General features: G+C 44.3%; 1 protein-coding gene across 2 annotated transcripts in view; it reads left to right on the top strand.

Moving 5' to 3' along the window:
* Window positions 1–11,937: 11,937 nt before the first annotated feature.
* Window positions 11,938–21,364, top strand: part of MRPS18A (mitochondrial ribosomal protein S18A) — a 30,184-nt gene continuing 20,757 nt past the window's right edge. The window contains exons 1-3 of one of the 2 annotated variants that reach the window (XM_037895491.2): window positions 11,938–12,128; window positions 13,294–13,325; window positions 16,343–16,447. In XM_037895491.2, the coding sequence (XP_037751419.1) occupies window positions 12,023–12,128; window positions 13,294–13,325; window positions 16,343–16,447 (243 nt within the window). In that variant the 5' untranslated portion in view covers window positions 11,938–12,022. The remainder of the gene's footprint in view (window positions 12,129–13,293; window positions 13,326–16,342; window positions 16,448–21,364) is intronic. The other variant, XM_037895492.2, reaches the window with a different exon arrangement.

The raw sequence follows: 21,364 nt of genomic DNA, 5'->3' as shown, positions 1-21,364 counted from the left end.
AGGAACAGCACCAGCTTCCCCAGGGTGCCAGGGTGTCAACTCCCTAGGGTACCCCATCTCTCGGTACCCTAGGGAGTTGAAGTTCTGTGACGAGTTCAATCCATGCCTTCTCTGATGAAACTATCAAGGAGAATGATGACAGCCAATTGCTAGGTTGTTTGGGTGATGCTAGGAATTCAACTAACCGCACCCAAATCATTTCACATATGGGCTGCCAAACAGCCATCAGATGGAAATGGCTTATTGTGCTATGGTTTGTCATGAGGCTGAATATCCACTTAAGAATAAACCACAAGCATCAACCTCCTCTCCTCAGTAAAACACCTCCCAGCTGAGACTTTCCACAACATTCCCTCCCAACAGTGTGGTTTACAATTCCAGAGCAGGGCTGTGGGTCCACTGAGCTCAGGAGCTACTGCACAGTGGTGCAGGGACTGAGGTCCCAGCCAGCTGTGGACCGAGTGTAAAGAGCAGAAGGTTAACATGCCCCATCCATCACTGGACAGCACATCTGTAAAAAAGGAAATAAATATGAACTCAAGTAAAAATCTTGTCTGGAGATGAGTTGAGTTCTCCCCAATGGCAACCAAAGAATATGATGTGGGGGCGAGGGGTGCAGCTGAGCTGATTTAGTGCTGACTTGTGCTTGTGATTCTTCAAAAGAGTCTTATTCCCTCTCCACTGCATCTCCTCTTTTCTGTCCCAGAGACACAGAGTTCGAGTACTGCTCGGAATATCATTCTGCTTCTTCTTCCCGTCACAAAGAGATTTAAAATTTTGTTATCTTGCCAGACTCTTAAAAAGAGGCCATTACAGTCTGGACAAATTTAAAAGAACTGTGTGTTTTAGGAAAACCCAATTAAATTCTCTGGTCCTCAGTATCTCGCTTTCATCTCTGCCGAGTATCAGCTTTCTCCTTTCCTACCAGCCTCATCCTCCTTTCTGATTCACTCAGTAAGATTATACCCCAGAGCTCCCTAGGGTAGAGTACCTAACTTGCCGTGTATACCCGCAGAGCACTATGTACAACTGTGTCTCTATATAAATAATGATGATAGTGCAGTCCTATCTTGATGTCTCATGCACAAGGCAGTATCCTGAAACTCTTGTAAACTTCCCCCACACACGCATGAACATACATACTTCATCCTACTGTCACCAACGGGGCTTCAGCAGTCCTGCCTTGTGGTCAGAACAGGGGTGGTCGGAGGCCAGGAACAATGCCAAAGGTCAGAGCTGGAGTCAGGAACCAGGACTCAGACCTGGGGTCAGGAGTCCGAGAGCAAGCCAAGAGGCAGTTCTATCACTATGACTGGCAGCAGAGTCCACTTCATTGCACTGACACTTCTTGGAAGTGCTTGTGGGCTTACATAGGGCACCTGAATCAATCAGAGGCCACAAGGGAAGCTGTCAGTCCAGCCTTCCAAGATGGTACTTCCTGTGGTGTTTATTTGCACAGGTTGTATGTGATAATGCATATGGCCCTATTGTGGCTGCTGGGTAGTGGCATAGAGGCCATGGCCAGCAACGTGGGTTCTAGTCCCCATAGAACCTCACAGCTATTCCCAGGGAGAGGTGAGAGACAGGACAGTGGGAGAGAGGGCCAAGCGAAAATGCAATACACACTAATGGTCCTGGCCAGTGGAGTGGCCCCTCAAAGCCCATGAGGCTGCTCTAAATTTTGTCAGAGGCCAGTGTAGTCCCCAGTATCAGTAGAGAAGTGTCATAAAGCCACCAATGATCCCTCCTCCCCAGGTGTGCCAAATACACCCCAATCCTTTTCTTGTGACTCCCCCGCAGAGAATGAATCCACCTGCCTGGGAGACACACTTAAAAGCCTTAAGAAATAAAATAGCATGTAGTGTTTTCGCTTGACTGGCAAGGAGGCTCAGAGGTGCCACATTTCACCGCAGCTTCCACACCTACCACAGGCCCTTAGGTAATGAAAGAATAAGTCCCCTTCTGGGTATTCTCTTAGGGAATGTTCAGCGGAAAATTGGAATGCAAGAGTCTGTGAAACAGAAAGCACATACAATAATTAGGGATGGCGTAAACTGATCTGAGTAGCCTAACAACCTGAATTCCAATCCAACCAACCTGAATCTTTGCCCAAAATACCAGCCCAACCACCCAACCTTCCTAGGATAAAAAAAAAATGGTTATTTTTTTTCCAACTTTCACAGTTGTTTGAGATTCCATCTATTACCAGAAATTTACCAAAACACAGAAGAGCCTTTCTCACAGATCATTCTGAATTGAGCAGTACAGGGAATTACCAAAAAGCTGGAAAGAAATCCTGTTCTCTCAGGATCTGCAAATGGATTTCTAGGTTCAGATAAACATACTTTGTCCATTCCATACTTATCTCAGGACTCAGCTTGGTGCGTGATGGCATCAAGCCCAGGTGGCACCGATAGTGTCATGGTCTTAGACTTCTAACCATCAGGAAAACACAGGAGCAAAAAGGAACAGCCTCCTGGTAGTTACAACTTCCATGAGGTGATTGATCCTAAGTGTGCACTGCTCAGAGAAACAAAGTTGCGGCTTTGGTGGCTGAGCTCTCCAGAAGTGAAGGGCTTTGAGACACAGTTGAGATATTTGTTATACGGTACCAGCATAATGTTTCAATATGCCTAAAAAGGAGTGAAGAGCAGGCTCTGGTCAGTGTGTTTGGTGGGGGAGGGGGCAAGGAAGCAGTGCTGAAACCAATTGGGGGCCCATGGGAGTGGCATCCCCCCCCCCCCGAACTCCGGCACCCTTTAGGTATATGTATGGTGTCTTTTCAAGCATATTTTTCAATTGAAAAATGGCCAATGACTCACTCTCCTCCTGTTTCGCCTTAGTTACAAAATCTGGCTCTGCTACTGGGGCAAGACCTAGGGAAAAGGCAAGACTAGCTGAGAACAGGCTCCATTTAAGTTGCATACAGACCTCACACAAAGCACAGAGAATTGGTCAGTAGATTGAAGCCATCTGGCTGGAGCAGCCATCAGAGGAAAACCTTGCAGGAGGTTTCTCCAACATACCCCATGATGCTCCAATATCAGAGCATGATATGGGTTTCCTCCATTCCAAAGAAGTGCAACTAAATGGAGGGAGAATAGGACTCTCTGTAGTTTGTCTTTCAGATGTACTCACAATGTATGAGTCCAGCTGGCACTCACTCTTGCAAAGGATTTCAGTTCTGACTCTATGCCTAGTTATGCAGATCCTGCTGCACTTAGAGTCTGGGAGTCTGCGTCCTGGCACTGGGCTGCAGACCCTGTGCTGTGCTCAGAGAATGGAGTGCAAACCTTGGCACTAGTGCAATGTGTGGTGTCTTGCTGCTCAGAGGCAGAGAGAGATGGAACTTTTTCTACTCAGAGCATGGGGCTGTGGATCCTCTCGCGCTCAGACGATGGGAATATGAAGCCTAGAGATCTCCAAATTAAATACTCAGTGAAGCAGTTTCTGCAGTGGTAAAGGAGTCCACTAAAAGGAAGGTTAGGGGATCATTGGTAGGGCCCTACCAAATTCACGGTCCATTTTGGTCATAGGACTTTAAAAATCATAAATTTCATGATTTCAGATATTTAAATCTGAAATTTCATGGTGCTGTAACTGTAGAGGTCCTGACCCAAAAGGGTATTGTGTGGGGGTTAGAAGGTTATTGTAGGGACATCGTGGTATTGCCACCCTTACTTAGGTGCTGCTGCTCACCTCCCCTCTGCCTCCGGTCCCACCCCAACTCCACCCCACCCCACCCCCTTCCATCCCCATTCCAATCCCTTCCCCAAAGTCCCCACCCCAAACTCCGCACTCTCCCTGCCCCCATTCCAACTCCTTCCCCAAATCCCCACCCCCATCTCTTCCCTGCCTCCTCCCCTGAGCGCGCCATGTTCCTGCTCCTCCCCCCTCCATCCCGGAGCTTGCTACAGTTGGTTGGCAGTGGCAAGCACTGGGAGGTAGGCGGAGGAGCAGGGACGCGGCGCACTCAGGAGAGAAGGTGGAGGTGAGGGGAAGTAAGGGAGGAGGAGCTTGGCTGCAAGTGGGTGCAGAGCACACACTAATTTTTCCCTGTGGGTGCTCCACCCCCAGAGCACCCACGGAGTTGGCGCCTATGCTTCAGACCTGGGCGGCTGGAAAGCAGCGACTGCTGGCTGGGCGCCCAGCTTTGAAGGCAGCACCACCAGCAGCAGCAGCACAGAAGTAAGGGTGGCAATACCGTGACACCCCTACAATAACCTTGTCATTCCCCCACAATACCCTTTTGGGTCAGGAACTCTACAGTTACAACACCGTGAAATTTCAGATTTAAATCCTATTAAAATTTTATGTCCAAAACTCCAGCAGCAGTGCAGAAGTAAGGACGGCATGGTATAGTATTGCCACACTTACTTCTGCGCTGCTGCTGGCAGGGTGCTGCCTTCAGAGCTGGGTGCTTGGCCAGCAGCTGCCGCTCTCCGACTACGCAACTCTGAAAGCAGTGCAGAAGTAAAAGTTTGCAATACCATGGCCTCCCCTACAACAATCATGCGACTCCTCCGCAACCTGCTTTTGGGTCGGGAACCCAGTTTGAGAAATGCTGGTCTCCCCCATGAAATCTGTACTGTATAGAGTAAAAGTTCACAAAAGACCAAGTTTAACAGAGGAGACCAGATTTCATGGTCCGTGATGAGTTTTTCGTGGCCGTGAATTTGGTAGGGCCCTAATCATTGGCTTTGCTCTCATTGCCCCAAGATATTTTATATTTTAGTCATAACCGGAGAGAAGCAGCAGCAGCTACAGTCTATCCACTCCAGTCAATAGCATAAGCGCATTAAGGGAGACTATTGGTATTAGACCTCCCAAGCTCTCCACAATAAAAAACACCCATTGGACTCTATCCATCTGGAAAAAGAAATTCATTGATGTATGAGTACATGTGGAGGGCAGAGGGATTCCTGCTTATTTCCCGAACTCATCCCAAATATTCACCCATTGCTGAGGTACAGCTGGACATTCGTCACAACCCAGCCCCAATTTTGTTCAGAACTTCCCTGAAATATCAGCAAGGGCGCTTTATCATGGCATTTTTAGGGAGTCACAGACAGCTCATGGTGAAAAGGGCAAGGGACATGGAAATGTCTTAAATCACAAGGTCACATACCACAGGCATCGTTTTATATCCCAAGTAATCTTTCTATTTCATTGAAAATGAATGATGCTTATGCTTTGATAACATTGAACAAAGCTGAACATACTACAGTACAGCAACTGCTGTTCTAGAGCGGGCCTTTATAAACTCTTCTTTAACAACTTTCTTCATTGTTAGTTTGTTAAAATTCCTTCTTCACCTAGGTTGGGGAAGGGCGAAACTTCATCAACTCTGGTGATATTAAAGATCCTGCTTGGGAGTTCCTTAGTTGGTTGCCGAGTTTCCGTTCTCTGTGATCCTCCCATGCAGCCAGGGCTTGTCAACATAGGGACATTCAGGAAAATTAATATGAATTAACTAAAGATGTGAATTTGAAGTATATTAGCTAAACCGCATTAAACCTGTATGTAAAAACCATCATTCAGAATTAAACTGCCCTTAATTCTGTTTATCTTAATTCACCTCCAAAGTGAATTAAACTAACCAAAGGCCACTTTAATTCCGAATAATAATGTCCACACATTGATTTAATATGGTTTAACTAATCCACTTAAAATGTTAATTTGGATTAATTTTCATGAGTGTCCCTTTGTACACAAGCCACAGATTTTAACTTGGCAAAACACAAGATTCTCAGTGTAAGTGGTTCAACTGTAACTGTCACATCCACTTGCCCATACGCAGACGTCCCAAAACGTCAAAAGCCATGATGGATACAGAGCAATTTTAAAAAAATCCACCTGAAAAATATTTATCTGAGGAATTTCAGCTGGTGACAACAGTGCCACAGATAGCAAAGTTATGGACAGTAGCAGCCAGGATAGTAAGAAAAAAACCTATGAGGCTAAAGTCCTATTGCAAAAAGTTGTTGGATTTATTTCCCCTCTGGATTTTACTTGTTTACACTTAGCCTGAAATCTTGGAAGGAAATGTAATTAAATTATTACTTTGTTGTTTTAGTTTGAAAAATAACCATATCCCCTGGGAAAAGCAAGAAACTTTGGAAGTATAAACAAGTTGTTTTCAAGTGAGTGGGGAGTGACAGTTTCCTATCACGGTGCCGCCTTCTTCTCCCTTTGCCCTACTCTCTCCCCAGTATCTCCCTTCTTGTCTTTCTCCCTTCCTTTGCCTTTCCTTTCTCCCACAACGTCCTTATTTCTGTCTCAGAAACCTTCTCCTCAGCTCCACTTCATAAAAGGCAAGTTACTTGCTAGTTGTGCACAAATCTGGACATTTAGGGAGGCTGTCAGTTTATGGAGTGGACTAGCCTCACCTACGAAGACGCATCCAGCTAACTAAACCTGAAGTGAGATGAGATATGAGTGATGAGATATAGGTGAGATGAGCTTCTTCAGTAACCCATGGGCCCTAACGGATCAGGGTTACTGTACAATTCTCAGAAGGGCTTCTGAACTCTGGCTCTGGATGGTTGGGCTATTTGGTGAGCTGCACTTCTGATGAACAGTAAATAACTGATAGTTACTACGGGCCAGAGCCACAAAGCTATTTGGGTTTCTAACTTGCATTGATTTCATTGAGCTTATGCTCAAATAAATTGGTTAGTCTCTAAGGTGCCACAAGTACTCCTTTTCTTTTTGCGAATACAGACTAACACGGCTGCTACTCTGAAACCTGTCCTTCTTGACAGTGGCGACACAAGATGGGTGAGTTAATACTTTTTATCGGACCAACTTCTCTTGGTCCTAGAGACAAGCTTACACAGAGCTCTTCTTTGGGTTCTGACCTCTCTAATAGCATGGGACCAACACAGCTACAACACCACTTGTAATTCTTGACAGTAGTATTTTGCAACCAACTTGTTGCTGAGTTCTGAAGGTTTCCTGACTTTCACAGGAGCTTTCTGGATACAAACTCTGAATACTGACCTGCAGTGACCTCTTATGGAAAGTAACAGAAAATGTCCCATAGGGAACAAACCTGCACTGGCCAGGGTTGTGTGTGGGAACTAGATGGCCTTATAAGATTTTCAATCTTAACTTCTATGATTCTTTGATCAGGGTTAGTTGGAACTGCTTCAACCTTCCTAGGAATAGGTCCTGCCATTTATATGGAGATATTGCTGCAGGGGAGACACATGCCATCCATTAGCACTGGCAGTCCAGGGGACCAGAACAGCTTCTCTATTACTGGAAGCAGAAAGCAGTAATATAGTACAATCAACATAAAAATACAATAGATTAAATACCTCAGATGAGGACAAAGAATGGAACAGAAGCCAATAAAAAAAGGGAACACAAAGCCTCACTTAATATTTTACTTCTGCAAAATATAATATTTTCACTACAAAGTACAATACAAAGAGGAACACCCTTTCCTTGAGAAAGTGTGATGAAATCTTTAATGATTACAAACAGTAAGAAACTTGGTTTTACGTCTCATACAAAAAATGCCATCTCTCTGCCTCTGCCCTACCCAACCAAACACACAATAGTATAATTGTTCCGTTGAAAGAAAGAAAGAAAGAAAGAAAGAAAGAAAGAAAGAAAGAAAGAAAGAAAGAAAGAAAGAAAGAAAGAAAGAAAGAAAGAAAGAAAGAAAGAAAGAAAGAAAGAAAGAAAGAAAGAAAGAAAGAAAGAAAGAAAGAAAGAAAGAAAGAAAGAAAGAAAGAAAGAAAGAAAGAAAGAAAGAAAGAAAGAAAGAAAGAAAGAACATCCCCTACTGAATTACCAGCATCACTTGCAACATCCTCGATTTTCCTTGGAAGTCTCTCATCCAAGTACTGATCACACCTGATTCTACTTAGTGCTGACAAGGTCACAGCCCAAGACTATATGGCTGTTGGCTTTAAGAGAAGTCTGTTGGGAGAACCTCTTTCATTTCTCCTTTTGTGACACATAGACACTATCCAACATTATTTTTCTTTTCCCCTGAGTACCAGGGCTTGATGAGAGAAACAAATATGGTCACTGCTCCAAATTCAAAATTAACTGTGAGAAATCAGAAATATGACAAATTTCCAAACTCAGAGATATAGGATGGGCTTCTACCCAAATTGGCAGGCACTTTGTTTGTATCCTTGGGACTGTATGATCTACACTGTTAACAGTTATTGTCAAAAATGCTCTCTGATCATAAAAAGTAAACAAAACAGTCAGACTGCCCAAAGGTTTCTCTTTGTTATGAAGACAGATAATCTTCTTTCCTGCATTAAATTATGTGCCAGTTAAATTTCTCTGGAAAGATGGAGCTGGGTGGAAGGTCAAGGAGAACAAATTAAGTACTGTATCTGCAACACCATATTAGCCTCATTCTGTAGGACTTCTCCCTAGTGCTGCACTAACATCCCTACCCCAGGTCAAAAGATACTGTGAAGCTCCTGGAAAGCCTCATTTGCCTCCTTGTCTTCATTATTTGTGAACCAATGTTGTACTTCCAACTGTTGGTCTCCCTCCCATTTGAAACACAGTCTGCCTTCTCTGCCACCTGTGGCAAGCCAGTTAGGAGAAGGAAAGTTGAATATATTGGATTTAATTGAGAGTTTATTCAATAACCTATCAGCTTCCTGCAGCTAACCTCCTTTCACCAGCATGAAGCTCACTTTATAAAGAAAAAAGTAAGAAAACCCCCACAAAAGTGGGGCATCACTGTGTCCAATACTGCTGAAAATATCCCTGGACTGGAAATCAGTAATGTCTCTTATAGCTGTTAGGTATAAGCTTAGAGAAGTTAAAGACCATCCCGCTTCTAGAGATGGCCATATTATATAACAAAGCAAGAGGGAACAATTTAAAAGCCTTATGCTAATTAACAAGGGCTCTAAGAATCATATTAAAAAGGTGGGATGCAAGGGGAATACTTGGAAGAGGCCTCCCAGGGGAGAGGTATATTGTTCTTCTTCTCATGTCCTTCCATCATAATCATAGGTTTTTTTTCCAGTGTTGGGCACGAATGCCCAATCTGTAGCACTGGCAAGATATTCCATGGTGCATGGTTCCTCCAGGAGCTGGCAGACCAACAGATGTTCCATGGTTTCTGTTTCACTGCAGCCACGTGTGTCTGGACTGTTGGAATAGCCCCACTTCCGCATATTGACTTTTGACCTACCAGCTCTTGTTTGGAAGTAATTTAAACATCTCCAGGTTGACTAATCTTTTTCTGTGCCCATGGGAAGGCATTCAGCAATGTCAATGTGCATTCTGATATCCTTGTGAAGTATTTCAAGCTGTCTGTGCCACATTTCGTCATGCAGCCATCACTGATTTTTTTTAAGCGGTTCCATTACACCTAGGAAGCTTTTCCGCGATTTCAGATGGTTAACTGCTGTGGTGTAGCCATGGACTATATGTCTGGTATCTTGAGGTATACTGGGAAAGTTTATCAGAGGTAGGGGAAGTAGTGTGGCAGGAGTCTTCTGTGACTGGCGTTCTCTCTGGTCCATTTTGTATATAACACAAGAGACCTGGATGCAATCACTGCCTTAGTTTCTTGTTCTCTGGAAAGATCCTTCAGGACTTGTACAGAATACCACTTATGTCAGTATAACTTATGTCACTCAGGGGTGTGAATAAGCCACCTCCCTGAGCGATGTAAGTTACACCAACCTAAGCACCGGTGTCAGTGGGAGAGCTCTCTCCTGTCAGCACAGAGCACTTCTAGTGTAGACTAGCCCTTAGCTAGTGTTCTGCATCACCATGGGAGAGCCTTGCATTCAGTTCCTGGTCTGCTCTCCTGTTCCAAAGGCCAACAGGATGATTTTTAGTGTTCTGGTACCACCCAAACACCCTAATCAAGATCAGTGCCCTGTTGTGCTAGGCACTGTATAAAGTAATATAAGATATGGTTCTCCTGCCCCAAAAAGTTTATAATCCAATTTAAGATAAGGTGTAACAAGTAAGTGTAACAAATAGGGGTGGAGAGGCAGTAATAAGAACACAGAGTTGCAGTTTAGCTAGAAACATCAACAGGGTATCCTGCATGTGCTTTTGGATTCCTGACCCTCAATTCAACTGAATGGCTGGATTTTTTACGTAGCGTTTGCTCATCCTTTTAGTTTTAAGAGGACATTGCTCCCAGTGAATTTTCATGCTGCTGAAATAGCCATAAGAAAGCCAGTTAAGTTTGTGGGAAAGCCTGTAAGTGAACTTATTGCTCCCCAAGAGATGTAGTACCCCTTAGCCATCAATCCTTAAGAAAACTACTCCTGAAAAGGCATCACAAATACTGAAAACGAAAGGCATTGATCAGCCTAGTAAGGGTTGATCTAAGGTAGTAAAGGCCTAGAAATGTTTATCATAAAGTCCCCATGATCCATGTTATATCTCCTGTATCATCAGTAAGGATACAATTTGGTCATGGAGGTCGCAGACTCCATGAGTTTAACAGATGGTTGCGACTTCTTCGGCTCCAGCTTTAGCCCTCCCACCACGGGGCTTGGACTCGGCCCCCACATGACCACATCTTGATTTTGTACATTTTTACCATGACTGTTCCATGCATTTTTCCGAATAAAATGTGACAAAATCATATCCATAAATATCAGTCAGACCCTTGCCACTCTCCTTCCGCCTCCTCCCTGAGGCAGTGGGAGAGGGAACAGTAAGATGCCATGAGAAATGACTGCCTAGGAAGGAGTATTAATGAAAGAGATCTAGGGATTATAGTGGATCACAAGATAAAAATGAGTCAACAGTGTAACACTGTTGCAAAAAAAGCAAACATAATTCTGTACTGAACTCCTGTATTAGCAGGAGGGTTGTAAGCAAAACATGAGAAGTAATTCTTCCATTCTACTCTGTACTGATAAGGCCTCAGCTGGAGTACTGTGTCCAGTTCTGGTGGCCATATATCAGAAAAGATATGGACAAACTGGAGAAAGTAAGTCCACCCTGACCTATGAGGAAATATTGAAAAAATTGGGTTTGTATAGCCCTGAGACAAGAAAGCTAAGGGGGGACATAAGAGTTTTCAAGTACAGAAAAAGTCATTACAAGGAGAAGGGTGAAAAATTAAGTAATGGGCATAAATTGCAGCAAGGGAGGTTTAGGGTGGACATTAGGAAAAACTTAACTGTCAGTATAAGTAAACATTGGAACAAATTGTTTAGGGAGGTTGTGGCATCTCCATCATTGACGATTTTTAAGAAGAGGTTAAACACCTGTCAGGGATTGTCTCGGTTTACTTAGTCCTGCCCTGAGTATAGGAGACTGGACTAGATGACCTACTGAGGTCCCTGCCAGTCCTACATTTCTATGCCTCTCTGCCAGGGGGCTGATGAAAAAATGCAGAGATAGGTATGAAGAAAAGGCTCTATTAATTATTATTATTTGTTACATGGTTCCCTAAGACCCCCAATCAAGCACCAGGTCTCAACTGTGCGAAGAAGGGATCCAAGAGGGGGGTCTAAACAGGGGGGTCCAAGCCCCCAGAGAACTTTACAATTGCTCTAACTGCAGCCAGGCCTCCCTCTGCCAGCTGCGGGCTCCACCTCCGAGCTATAAAACCCAGGCCAGGCAGGCTGATGCTGAGCCCCAGTGTCCCCCCACAGCGACTTCCAAGGGCGGGCAGGCGGGCCCTGGGCACACCCAGCCAGGGGCAGCCCTAGCGCGGAGCGGGGCGGGTGCATGGAGCTGGAGACCCAGCTCTTCCTGGCAGGGCCCCGCGGTAGGAGTGGCCCGAGCTCTCTGCTGGCCCCAGCGAGGGCTGATGGTGCTGCGGCCCCCACGGCCGGGATACGCCCCTGGCTCTAAGCTTCCCAAATGAGAGCCGCAGCTCTGGGCCCGTCCCTTCCGTGGGGGCTGGGGAGTGGCCCTGCGCCTGGGCCTGGCTCCAAGATGGCGGCGTCGCAGGCTGCTCCCCGCCCTCTTCCCGCCTGCGGGCCCGAGCGCCCCGGAAGCGGAAGTGGCGCGCGGCGGCGGGAGGGGGGGGGTGTCGGGTCCGATTCCCAAGATGGCGGCCCCCGGCTTGCTGCGCGGTGGCTGGAGCCGGCTGGTCTCCGGTCTCCTGGGGCGGGGGGGCGGCTGGGCCCGGCCTCCGGCCCGCGCGCTCCGGCAGGGTGAGTCCGGGGGGCGGCTGGGGGCGCCGCGCTGCTGCTGCCGCCGCCGGGAGACGCGAGCCGGGGGGAACCAGCGCTCCGTTGCCGGCCCTGGTCGGAGCGAGGGGTGCGGGTCTCGCGCGGGGGGGGCAACGGGCGGGGAAGGGCTGCAGGCTCCTGGCTGTCAGGGTGAAATCTACCACTGCTGCTGCTGGCAGCGCGTCTGGGCCCAGAGCCGGGAGGCGCCCATCGGCCACACCGGCTAGCCCGATTTGGCACCTGTAGGGGGCTGTTCCCCTCCGAGCTGCTTGGCAAAGGTCGGCTTGTGAGCGAGGGAGCAGCGAGGGGTGGGGCTAGCGATAGGGATTCTAGAGACCCGAGCTAGGTGTTTGCTTAGACATAGGCTTTCTGCGTGGCTTTGGAGAAGTCACATTGTCTGCCTTGGTTCCCCAGATGTGTGATGGGGATAGTGCTTCCCTTCTTCAAAAGGGTGGGGTGCAGATACGCTCCACTGATGATTGTCCACCACTGAGTTACTGCAATGAGATGTGACATCTAAAACAAATAGAAATAATTGTGTTGCCATTAAAGTTGCAGTAATTACGGTTCAGGTTTAATTTCCCATCGCTATGAATGGGAGACCTTCCAAAATCCCAGTTCTGCACTTTTAGTGTCACAGATTCAAAGCAAGGTATTTGTTCTCTGTCTGAAGATTGTCACAGCCAGAAGGGCAAGGAAGTTTCTTTCCTCTCTACACAGACTTTAACCATGGAGGAACTAAAAACTCTGGAGGCAGCCTAAATGCTTGACATTTTCAAATTGCTTTTACTTAAGAGGGTCTCGTGACTTCCTTGATCACAAGTAGCCACAGATGATAGGGAAATCATAAAACTTTTGAACACACCACAGATATATTCAAAACAGTAAAAATTAAGCAATGAGAGGTCCCCAGTTTGAAAGGCCTGCTCTCTGCTCTGCCTCCCACTGCCCACCAGTAAAGCATTACTTTTGACAGTCTTCATACCTCGGGTTTGCTTTCTTGGGGAGTCACACTCTTCTCTTGCATCCCAGACTTCTGTCCACCACATGTTTTGTTTGTACATAATTTCAGTTTATTGATTAAAAGAAAGTCACTAGTTCCAGCTTGAACATGTCTGACCTGGTTTTCCATCTTTTATTTCTACAGTTGTGGAAGTTACGGAAGGAAGTACAACCGTTGTAAGTTTTTACTTTTTTCCAAGTCACAATACACACTACTTCTAAAGCCACATAGTTTGGGTTGGTTTGTTTGTTTGTTTTTCTTGCATGGGGAGAAATACATTTTCTTTAGAAACTTCAGGGATGAAGTTGTTGGGAGGTTTTTTGGTCACATTGGCTTATTTTGTCTGGAGGTGGGACATACAGTACATGATTTCTTTCTGCTTACTGCAGTTCACTCTTAGTAAATGTTCTGTGGCTCGAATGCAATGCAAATGTAACCGTGTATTAAGAATTCAGGCAACCCAGGTGGGTAGTTGGGTTGTTAAAGTTCTGGGTCTTCCTCTCTCGCATGGATGAAAGCAGCATGAGATCCTAAGCTCTGATGGTCAGAATCACATGTAGCTGTAAATGCTCCCATGTTATGGTCCAGCAATGCGACTGATAACATTGGAAGTCCTGGCTGGGGGGGACTTCCAATGTTATCGCAACTCAGCACCTGTAGCACTCTTGGCTTCTGGTTCCCCAGCCTCGTCTTTTCAGTGGAGGCATTCATCTCTCTCCCTTCTGACTGGGGTATTTCCAGGCTGAACAGTTTAAACTCTGATATCCCCAACAGAAGACAGGCTTTTTTTGCATTCTCTTCAGAGGTGGTTAACAGTGTAATTACCACAGTTAATATATTACACAGCTCTTTCTAAGCAAGCACAGTTTATTCTTAAGGTAAAAGCAATATAGCAAAAACATTAAAAACCATAGAAGAACCTACATGCATACTAATAAGCTTACCAGAAATCATTCTAACTCCAAAATGGACTCTGGCAGGTGAGCAGTCCTTCGAACCCCAGACAGGGATTTTCCTTTGGTTTCAAGTTCATTACACCCTTTTCTTAGAACAAGAACACAGGCTTATGCGGTCTTAGCAGGCCAAAATCCTTCCAGCTCATCCCTAAGCATTGGGGCCCTCAGTGGACTTGAGATCATGTCCGTTTTCTAGATCAGGATGAAGGCAAACACCAAAAAGGAGAGCAATTTGTTATATTACCAGCAGGTATAAGTAGGAGTGACTGGATGAAATCAAAGGTGGCCTACAACTGTCCTTTCTTTGCTTGCTATTGATGTATAGACAAGTTTGGCAAGACAGCACTTACCAAAAAGTGTGTTCCCTAAAAAGTTTGGGGTTTTTTTCTGGTTATTTTTACATTAGATTTCATGTATTGACTGAAATCTGAGCACCTTACTGGGTAAGAGTTTTTAGATTTGTTTCATTATATAACATAAACGGTCTATCCAGGTCTCTGTGTCCTTGATATGAAACTGATTGTATTTTTAACATATTTGTACCAACAAGAGTAAAACCGATCAGCAGCCATGGAATTGGGGGATGGATGACAGTCTCTCTCTTTCCTACCCTCAAGTCCATATGCACCAGCACTCAGCATGCCTTTCTGCAAAAATCTGGAGAAAAAGATGAACTAGCACCATGCCCAGAAGGTCAAAAGATTAATGCTATTTCAGCCCAAATGGAGAAACGAATTCCAACGTTGGAAGCCCCTCAGGGAGAACACCCTACTAATAGTGTCTCCATTCAAAAACAAGGGACTTTCATGTAAGTGGATTACTGAAATCTGCAAGCTCCATCCAGAGCACTTCTCAATAAACTAGACTTGAGGTGGTAATAGCATAGATCACAGTAGCAAGATCCTTATTTGAAAGAAATGGTCACAAACTCCTGGCGAGAGGTAGATGGTGGGGGGGAAAAGAGATAATTTCTGCTACATAATTTCTTAACAGCAACTGGAGATCATCAATATCCACAGAATGGAAACTCTCAACAAATGGTGGGCACATAGCATCAATTAAGGGGCAGACATAGTCCTCCTCATATCTTCTGATTGCTCCACCCATCCTACTAACATCACTTCAGTCTCTTCTGGATTCCGCCTCAGACAGCTAGCCCTTATCTGTATTCCAATCTTTATCAAACATTGAGAAAGGTATTTACCATGTATGGATGAGAATGTGCTGGGTCTCATGAGCCCGTGAAAACATAAACTCATATGCCTCCTTATTAGCCCTTCTGCAGGCCCAGTACACACAATGAACACATGGTGTGACCACATAGAAACCCACATAAGAGTAATCAGGTATAGAGGAGCCAAAAAATACATTCTGAAATTTCTCCAAGAGATGAGACTGAAGCTACTGAAGGGCATGTGGCTCTTTTTCCAGGGTTCACAGACAAGTCAACAACACCTTGTGGTCAGCAATATCAAAGGCAGCTGATAGATATAATAATATCAACATGGATGATGCATCTTTATCTATTACCAGGATGGAATCATTTATCAGAGCAGCCAGTGCAGTGTTTAATGTCACCAGGTCTACACCCAGACTGACAAAGAACAGAATACTAGATGCTGGCCTATGTTTGGCTAGATTGTTAATATCAAGCAATGATTTTTGAGAGACAGCCACCTCTACAACAGCTTCCTTAATAAAAGTTGGGTGTACTGAGAGATTCTGCCCACAGTGGTTTAACTGTACTTCACCGGGCAAGAAGGGCATGGGTCCAAAACACAGGCTGTGGCATGAAATATTCCCAACAGCTAGTACCTCACTGTGTGACACCAGACCAAACTCAAACAGAGAACTCTAAGTATTTGTCCCCATCACACACTACCTTGCACTCGCAGAAGCAGAGAGCTCAGTCTGAATTCTCTAGATTTTTACCTACAAAGTAATATGAAACATCTGCAAAATAGGAGGGATTCAAATTAATCGAGCTCTCCACTACTCAGCACAAATCCACTGATCAAGACTTACCAGGCCCTAATGACTCTTTGGACTTGTGCCAGCTCCTATGTACATCTGAAATGCTTGTTCTGTATGTACCTGGCTATAAACAGCTTCAGTACAGGGACTGTCTTATGTTTATACAGGGCTGAGTAAGCTGTTGGAACTTGAGCGATAAGTCTACATAGGCCTGAACTCTGGGCTCTTCATCTGATCAGTGTATCCTCTGACTTGTTTCCCAGATTGAGGGCAAAATTATAGAAGATGTCAAAACCCCAACTCCTCCTAACCCTTCTGGTCAGTGTCCCATTTGTCGCTGGAACCTGAAGCACAAATACAATTATGAGGTAAGTGTGGTGACACTTAGCTAGTTGAATGTTATTCTCAAAGCTGTACTCATTATGCTGCTACTAAACTGCACAGCCTGACATTCTTTTAGCTTCCTGAGCAGAATAAAGATTCACAGCTCTATCTCCTCCTCCTTAAGGTTTAGTGAAAACCCCCTTGTGCGAGAGCAGTTCCTACAAAGCCACAACTAGCCTAGATGAACAGCATCTAAGCACAGCTGGCTAGTCCTGTGCTAACTACTGTCCTATTACCAATGTGTCTTCTAAATTTTCGTTGTACTGAGCGGTTTACAAACTCCACAGAGCCTCACGTGATGGAGCCTGCATTCTCCATTGGTGGAGGTGTGCCCTGCCTGCTGCTGGGAGCCTTGGCCAGAACCTTATTGGCTCTCAGCTCTCAAACAATCAGTCATTGGGAGGCAGTAACTGGAGCTGGTTGGTGGGGGCGGGGGCAGAGTCAAAGGTCTGAGTAGCATAGTTTGTGATGTGTGGTACATGGAAGATTGCTGTGTGACTGTGCATATGCACAGATTAGGGAACATTGCATACCACACAGCCCTTCTTTGGATTGTTCATATCTGGTCTGGAGTAGTTTGTGTGCAGTGGGAAGGAAGGGATAGGACATGTCAGAACTTTGGAAACATGCATCTCTCGCCATCCAGTATATGATCTGGAATAGATTTATCTTTTTAATGAGCCCCAGTATCCAACATTGAATCAGTCTTCCAACTGGACTCTAGGTAGTAAACCCGCTGCTAGTCAGCTTGTTGAAGCCTATTCCTGATTCGTGGTAGCTCAGAAAGCCTGAGTCGTTGTTCCCAAAGAGGAATTAGATATAATGTCTCCAAACACTGCAGGCTTCTCATTGTCATCAGTTATCTTTATAACTGGATGGTGGAGAATGGGAAGTGGGCAGGGGAAAGTGTTTAGAAACATGACAAATGACCAATAATTGTTTTACACAAAGTTGTGCTTGGATATGGAAGTGTCCGCAAAACGAGCCTTTCTGTGTCTGAAACCCCTTTCCTGTCAGTAGAAGGAGATGGATTTCCAGTAAGTATTTTGGGGGGAAATCGAGTGTGAGAAGGTTAGAGAGGAAATTTTAAAATACACCGGGGGAAGACAGTAGAGAATCCTATAATAAAGGCCCAAAAGTGCCTTTGAAAATCCATAATATGGTAAATAAGACTTGGAGAATGTAGTATTACAAGGGGCTTTTCAAAAACTGCAGTGAAGGCAAACAGTAAAAATTAAGATGTTCGTACACCAATGCGAGGAGCCTAGGTAACAAAATGGAGGAACTAGAGCTACTGGTGCAGGAAGTGAAACCAGATATTATAGGGATAACAGAAACATGGTGGAATAGTAGTCATGACTGGACTACAGGTATTGAATGGTATGTGCTGTTTAGGAAAGACCGAAATAAAGGTAAAGGTGGTGGAGTAGCATTGTATATCAATGATGAGGTAGGTTTCAGAGTAACAGCCGTGTTAGTCTGTATTCGCAAAAAGAAAAGGAGTACTTGTGGCACCTTAGAGACTAACCAATTTATTTGAGCATGAGCTTTCGTGAGCTACAGCTCACTTCATCGGATGATGAGGTAGAATGTAAAGAAATAAGAAGCGATGGAATGGATAAGACAGAGTCCGTCTAGGCAAAAATTACATTGGGGAAGAAAACTATTAGAGCCTCCCCTGGGATAGTGCTTGGGGTGTGCTATAGACTGCCGGGATCTAATTTGGATATGGATAGAGCCCTTTTTAATGTTTTTAATAAAGTAAATACTAATGGAAACTGTGTGATCATGGGAGACTTTAACTTCCCAGATATAGACTAGAGGACGAGTGCTAGTAATAATAATAGGGCTCAGATTTTCCTAGATGTGGTAGCTGATGGATTCTTTCATCAAGTAGTTGCTGAACCGACAAGAGGGGATGCCATTTTAGATTTGGTTTTGGTGAGTAGTGAGGACTTCATGGAAGAAATGGTTATAGGGGATAATCTTGGCTCAAGTGATCATGAGCTAATTCAGTTCAAACTGAACGGAAGGATTAACAAAAATAAATCTGCAACTAAGGTTTTTGATTTCAAAAGGGCTGACTTTCAAAAATTAAGGAAATTAGTTAGGGAAGTGGATTGGACTGAAGAATTTATGGATCTAAAGGTAGAGGAGGCCTGGGATTATTTTAAATCAAAGCTGCAGAAGCTATCGGAAGTCTGCATCCCAAGAAAGGGGAAAAAATTCATAGGCAGGAGGTGTAGATCAAGCATCTCAGAGAGGTGATTAAGAAAAAGCAGAAAGCATACAGGGAGTGGAAGAAGGGAGGGATCAGCAAGGAAAGCTATCTTATTGAGGTCAGAACATGTAGGGATAAAGTGAGACAGGCTAAAAGTCAAGTAGAGTTGGACCTTGCAAAGGGAATTAAAACCAATAGTAAAAGATTCTATAGCCATATAAATAAGAAGAAAACAAAGAAAGAAGTAGTGGGACCGCTAAACACTGAGGATGGAGTGGAGGTCAAGGATAATCTAGGCATGGCCCAATATCTAAACAAATACTTTGCCTCAGTCTTTAATAAGACTAAAGAGGATCTTAGGGATAATGGTAGCATGACAAATGGGAATGAGGATATGGAGGTAGATATTATCATATCTGAGGTAGAAGCGAAACTCAAACAGCTTAATGGGACTAAATCGGGGGGGCCCAGATAATCTTCATCCAAGAATATTAAAGGAATTGGCACATGAAATCGCAAGCCCATTAGCAAGAATTTTTAAAGAATCCGCAAACTCAGGGGTTGTACCGTATGATTGGAGAATTGCTAACATAGTTCCTATTTTTAAGAAGGGGAAAAAAAGTGATCCGGGTAACTATAGGCCTGTTAGTTTGACATCTGTGGTATGCAAGGTCTTGGAAAAAATTTTGAAGGAGAAGGTAGTTAAGGACATTGAAGTCAATGGTAAATGGGACAAAATACAACATGGTTTTACAAAAGATAGATTGTGCCAAACCAACCTGAGAAAGTAACAGATTTTTTAGACAAAGGAAAGGCAGTGGATCTAATTTACCTAGATTTCAGTAAGGCGTTTGATACCATGCCAAATGGGGAATTATTATTTAAATTGGAAAAGATGGGGATCAATAGGAAAATTGAAAGGTGGATAAGGAATTGGTTAAAGGGAGACTACAGCGGGTCCTGCTGAAAGGTTAACTGTCAGGCTGGAGGAGGTTACCAGTGGAGTTCCTCAAGGATCGGTTTTGAGACCAATCTTATTTAATCTTTTTATTACTGACCTTGGCACAAAAAGTGGGAGTGTGCTAATAAAGTTTGCGGATGATACAAAGCTGGGAGGTATTGCCAATTTAGAGAAGGACAGGGATATCCTACAGGAGGATCTGGATGACCGTGTAAACTGGAGTAATAGTAATAGGATGAAATTTAATAGTGAGAAGTGTAAGGTCATGCATTTAGGGATTAATAACAAGAATTTTAGTTATAAGCTGGGGACGCATGAATTAGAAGTAACGGAGGAGGAGAAGGACCTTGGAGTATTGGTTGATCATAGGATGACTATGAGCTGCCAATGTGATATGGCTGTGAAAAAAGCTAGTGCGGTCTTGGGATGCATCAGGAGAGGTATTTCCAGTAGGGATAAGGAGGTTTTAGTACCGTTATACAAGGCACTGGTGAGACCTCACCTGGAATAGTATGTGCAGTTCTGGTCTCCCATGTTTAAGAAGGATGAATTCAAATTGGAACAGGTACAGAGAAGGGCTACTAGGATGATCCGAGGAATGGAAAACTTGTCTTATGAAAGGAGACTCAAGGAGCTTGGCTTGTTTAGCCTAACTAAAAGAAGGTTGAGGGGAGATATGATTGCTCTCTATAAATATATCAGAGGGATAAATACCGGAGAGGGAGAGGAATTATTTAAGCTCAGTACCAATGTGGACACAAGAACAAATGGATATAAACTGGCCACCAGGAAGTTTAGACTTGAAATTAGACGAAGGTTTCTAACCATCAGAGGAGTGAAGTTTTGGAATAGCCTTCCAAAGGAAGCGGTGGGGACAAAAGATCTATCTGGCTTTAAGATTAAACTCGATAAGTTTATGGAGGAGATGGTATGATGGGATAACATGGTTTTGGTAATTAAATATTCATGGTAAATAGGCCCAATGGCCTGTGATGGGATATTAGATGGGGTGGGATCTGAGTTACCCAGGAAAGAATTTTCTGTAGTATCTGGCTGGTGAATCTTGTCCATATGCTCAGGGTTTAACTGATCGCCATGTTTGGCATCGGGAAGGAATTTTCCTCCAGAGCAGATTGGAAGAGGCCCTGGAGGTTTTTCGCCTTCCTCTGTAGCATGGGGCACGGGTCACTTGCTGGAGGATTCTCTGCTCCTTGAAGTCTTTAAACCACGATTTGAGGACTTCGATAGCTCAGACATAGGTGAGGGGTCTTTCGCAGGAGTGGTGGGTGAAATTCTGTGGCCTGCGTTGTGCAGGAGGTCAGACTAGATGATCATAATGGTCCCTTCTGACCTAAATATCTATGAATCTATTTAAAAAATAAAGCCAAAAACCCCACAACCAAACAAAAAAATCTGTACTAGAAATAGAAAGGAAGGGAACCAGACAAGAATGCACAGTTAAAAGATAAGGCAACCAAAAATGCAGAATAAGTTAATGCCAGTGGGATTAGGGGGATATAGATACAAATACATCTGGAGGAAAATAAATACTTGTGAGAAAGTAGGCCCACTAATGATGAGGGGGTTGAAAGCCAGAATGATTCTAAAATGGCTGAACTACTCACATGTATCCATAACAAGAAAAATAAGGAAAAGAAGTTTGAATAATTGGGTAGTGATGACAATCCTGTGAATAAGCTTTTGCAAAAAAGTAGGTAA

Source organism: Chelonia mydas, chromosome 3 (genome assembly GCF_015237465.2).
Source record: "Chelonia mydas isolate rCheMyd1 chromosome 3, rCheMyd1.pri.v2, whole genome shotgun sequence".
NCBI lineage: Eukaryota > Metazoa > Chordata > Testudines > Cheloniidae > Chelonia > Chelonia mydas.
This window is presented reverse-complemented; position numbering and strand designations above follow the sequence as displayed.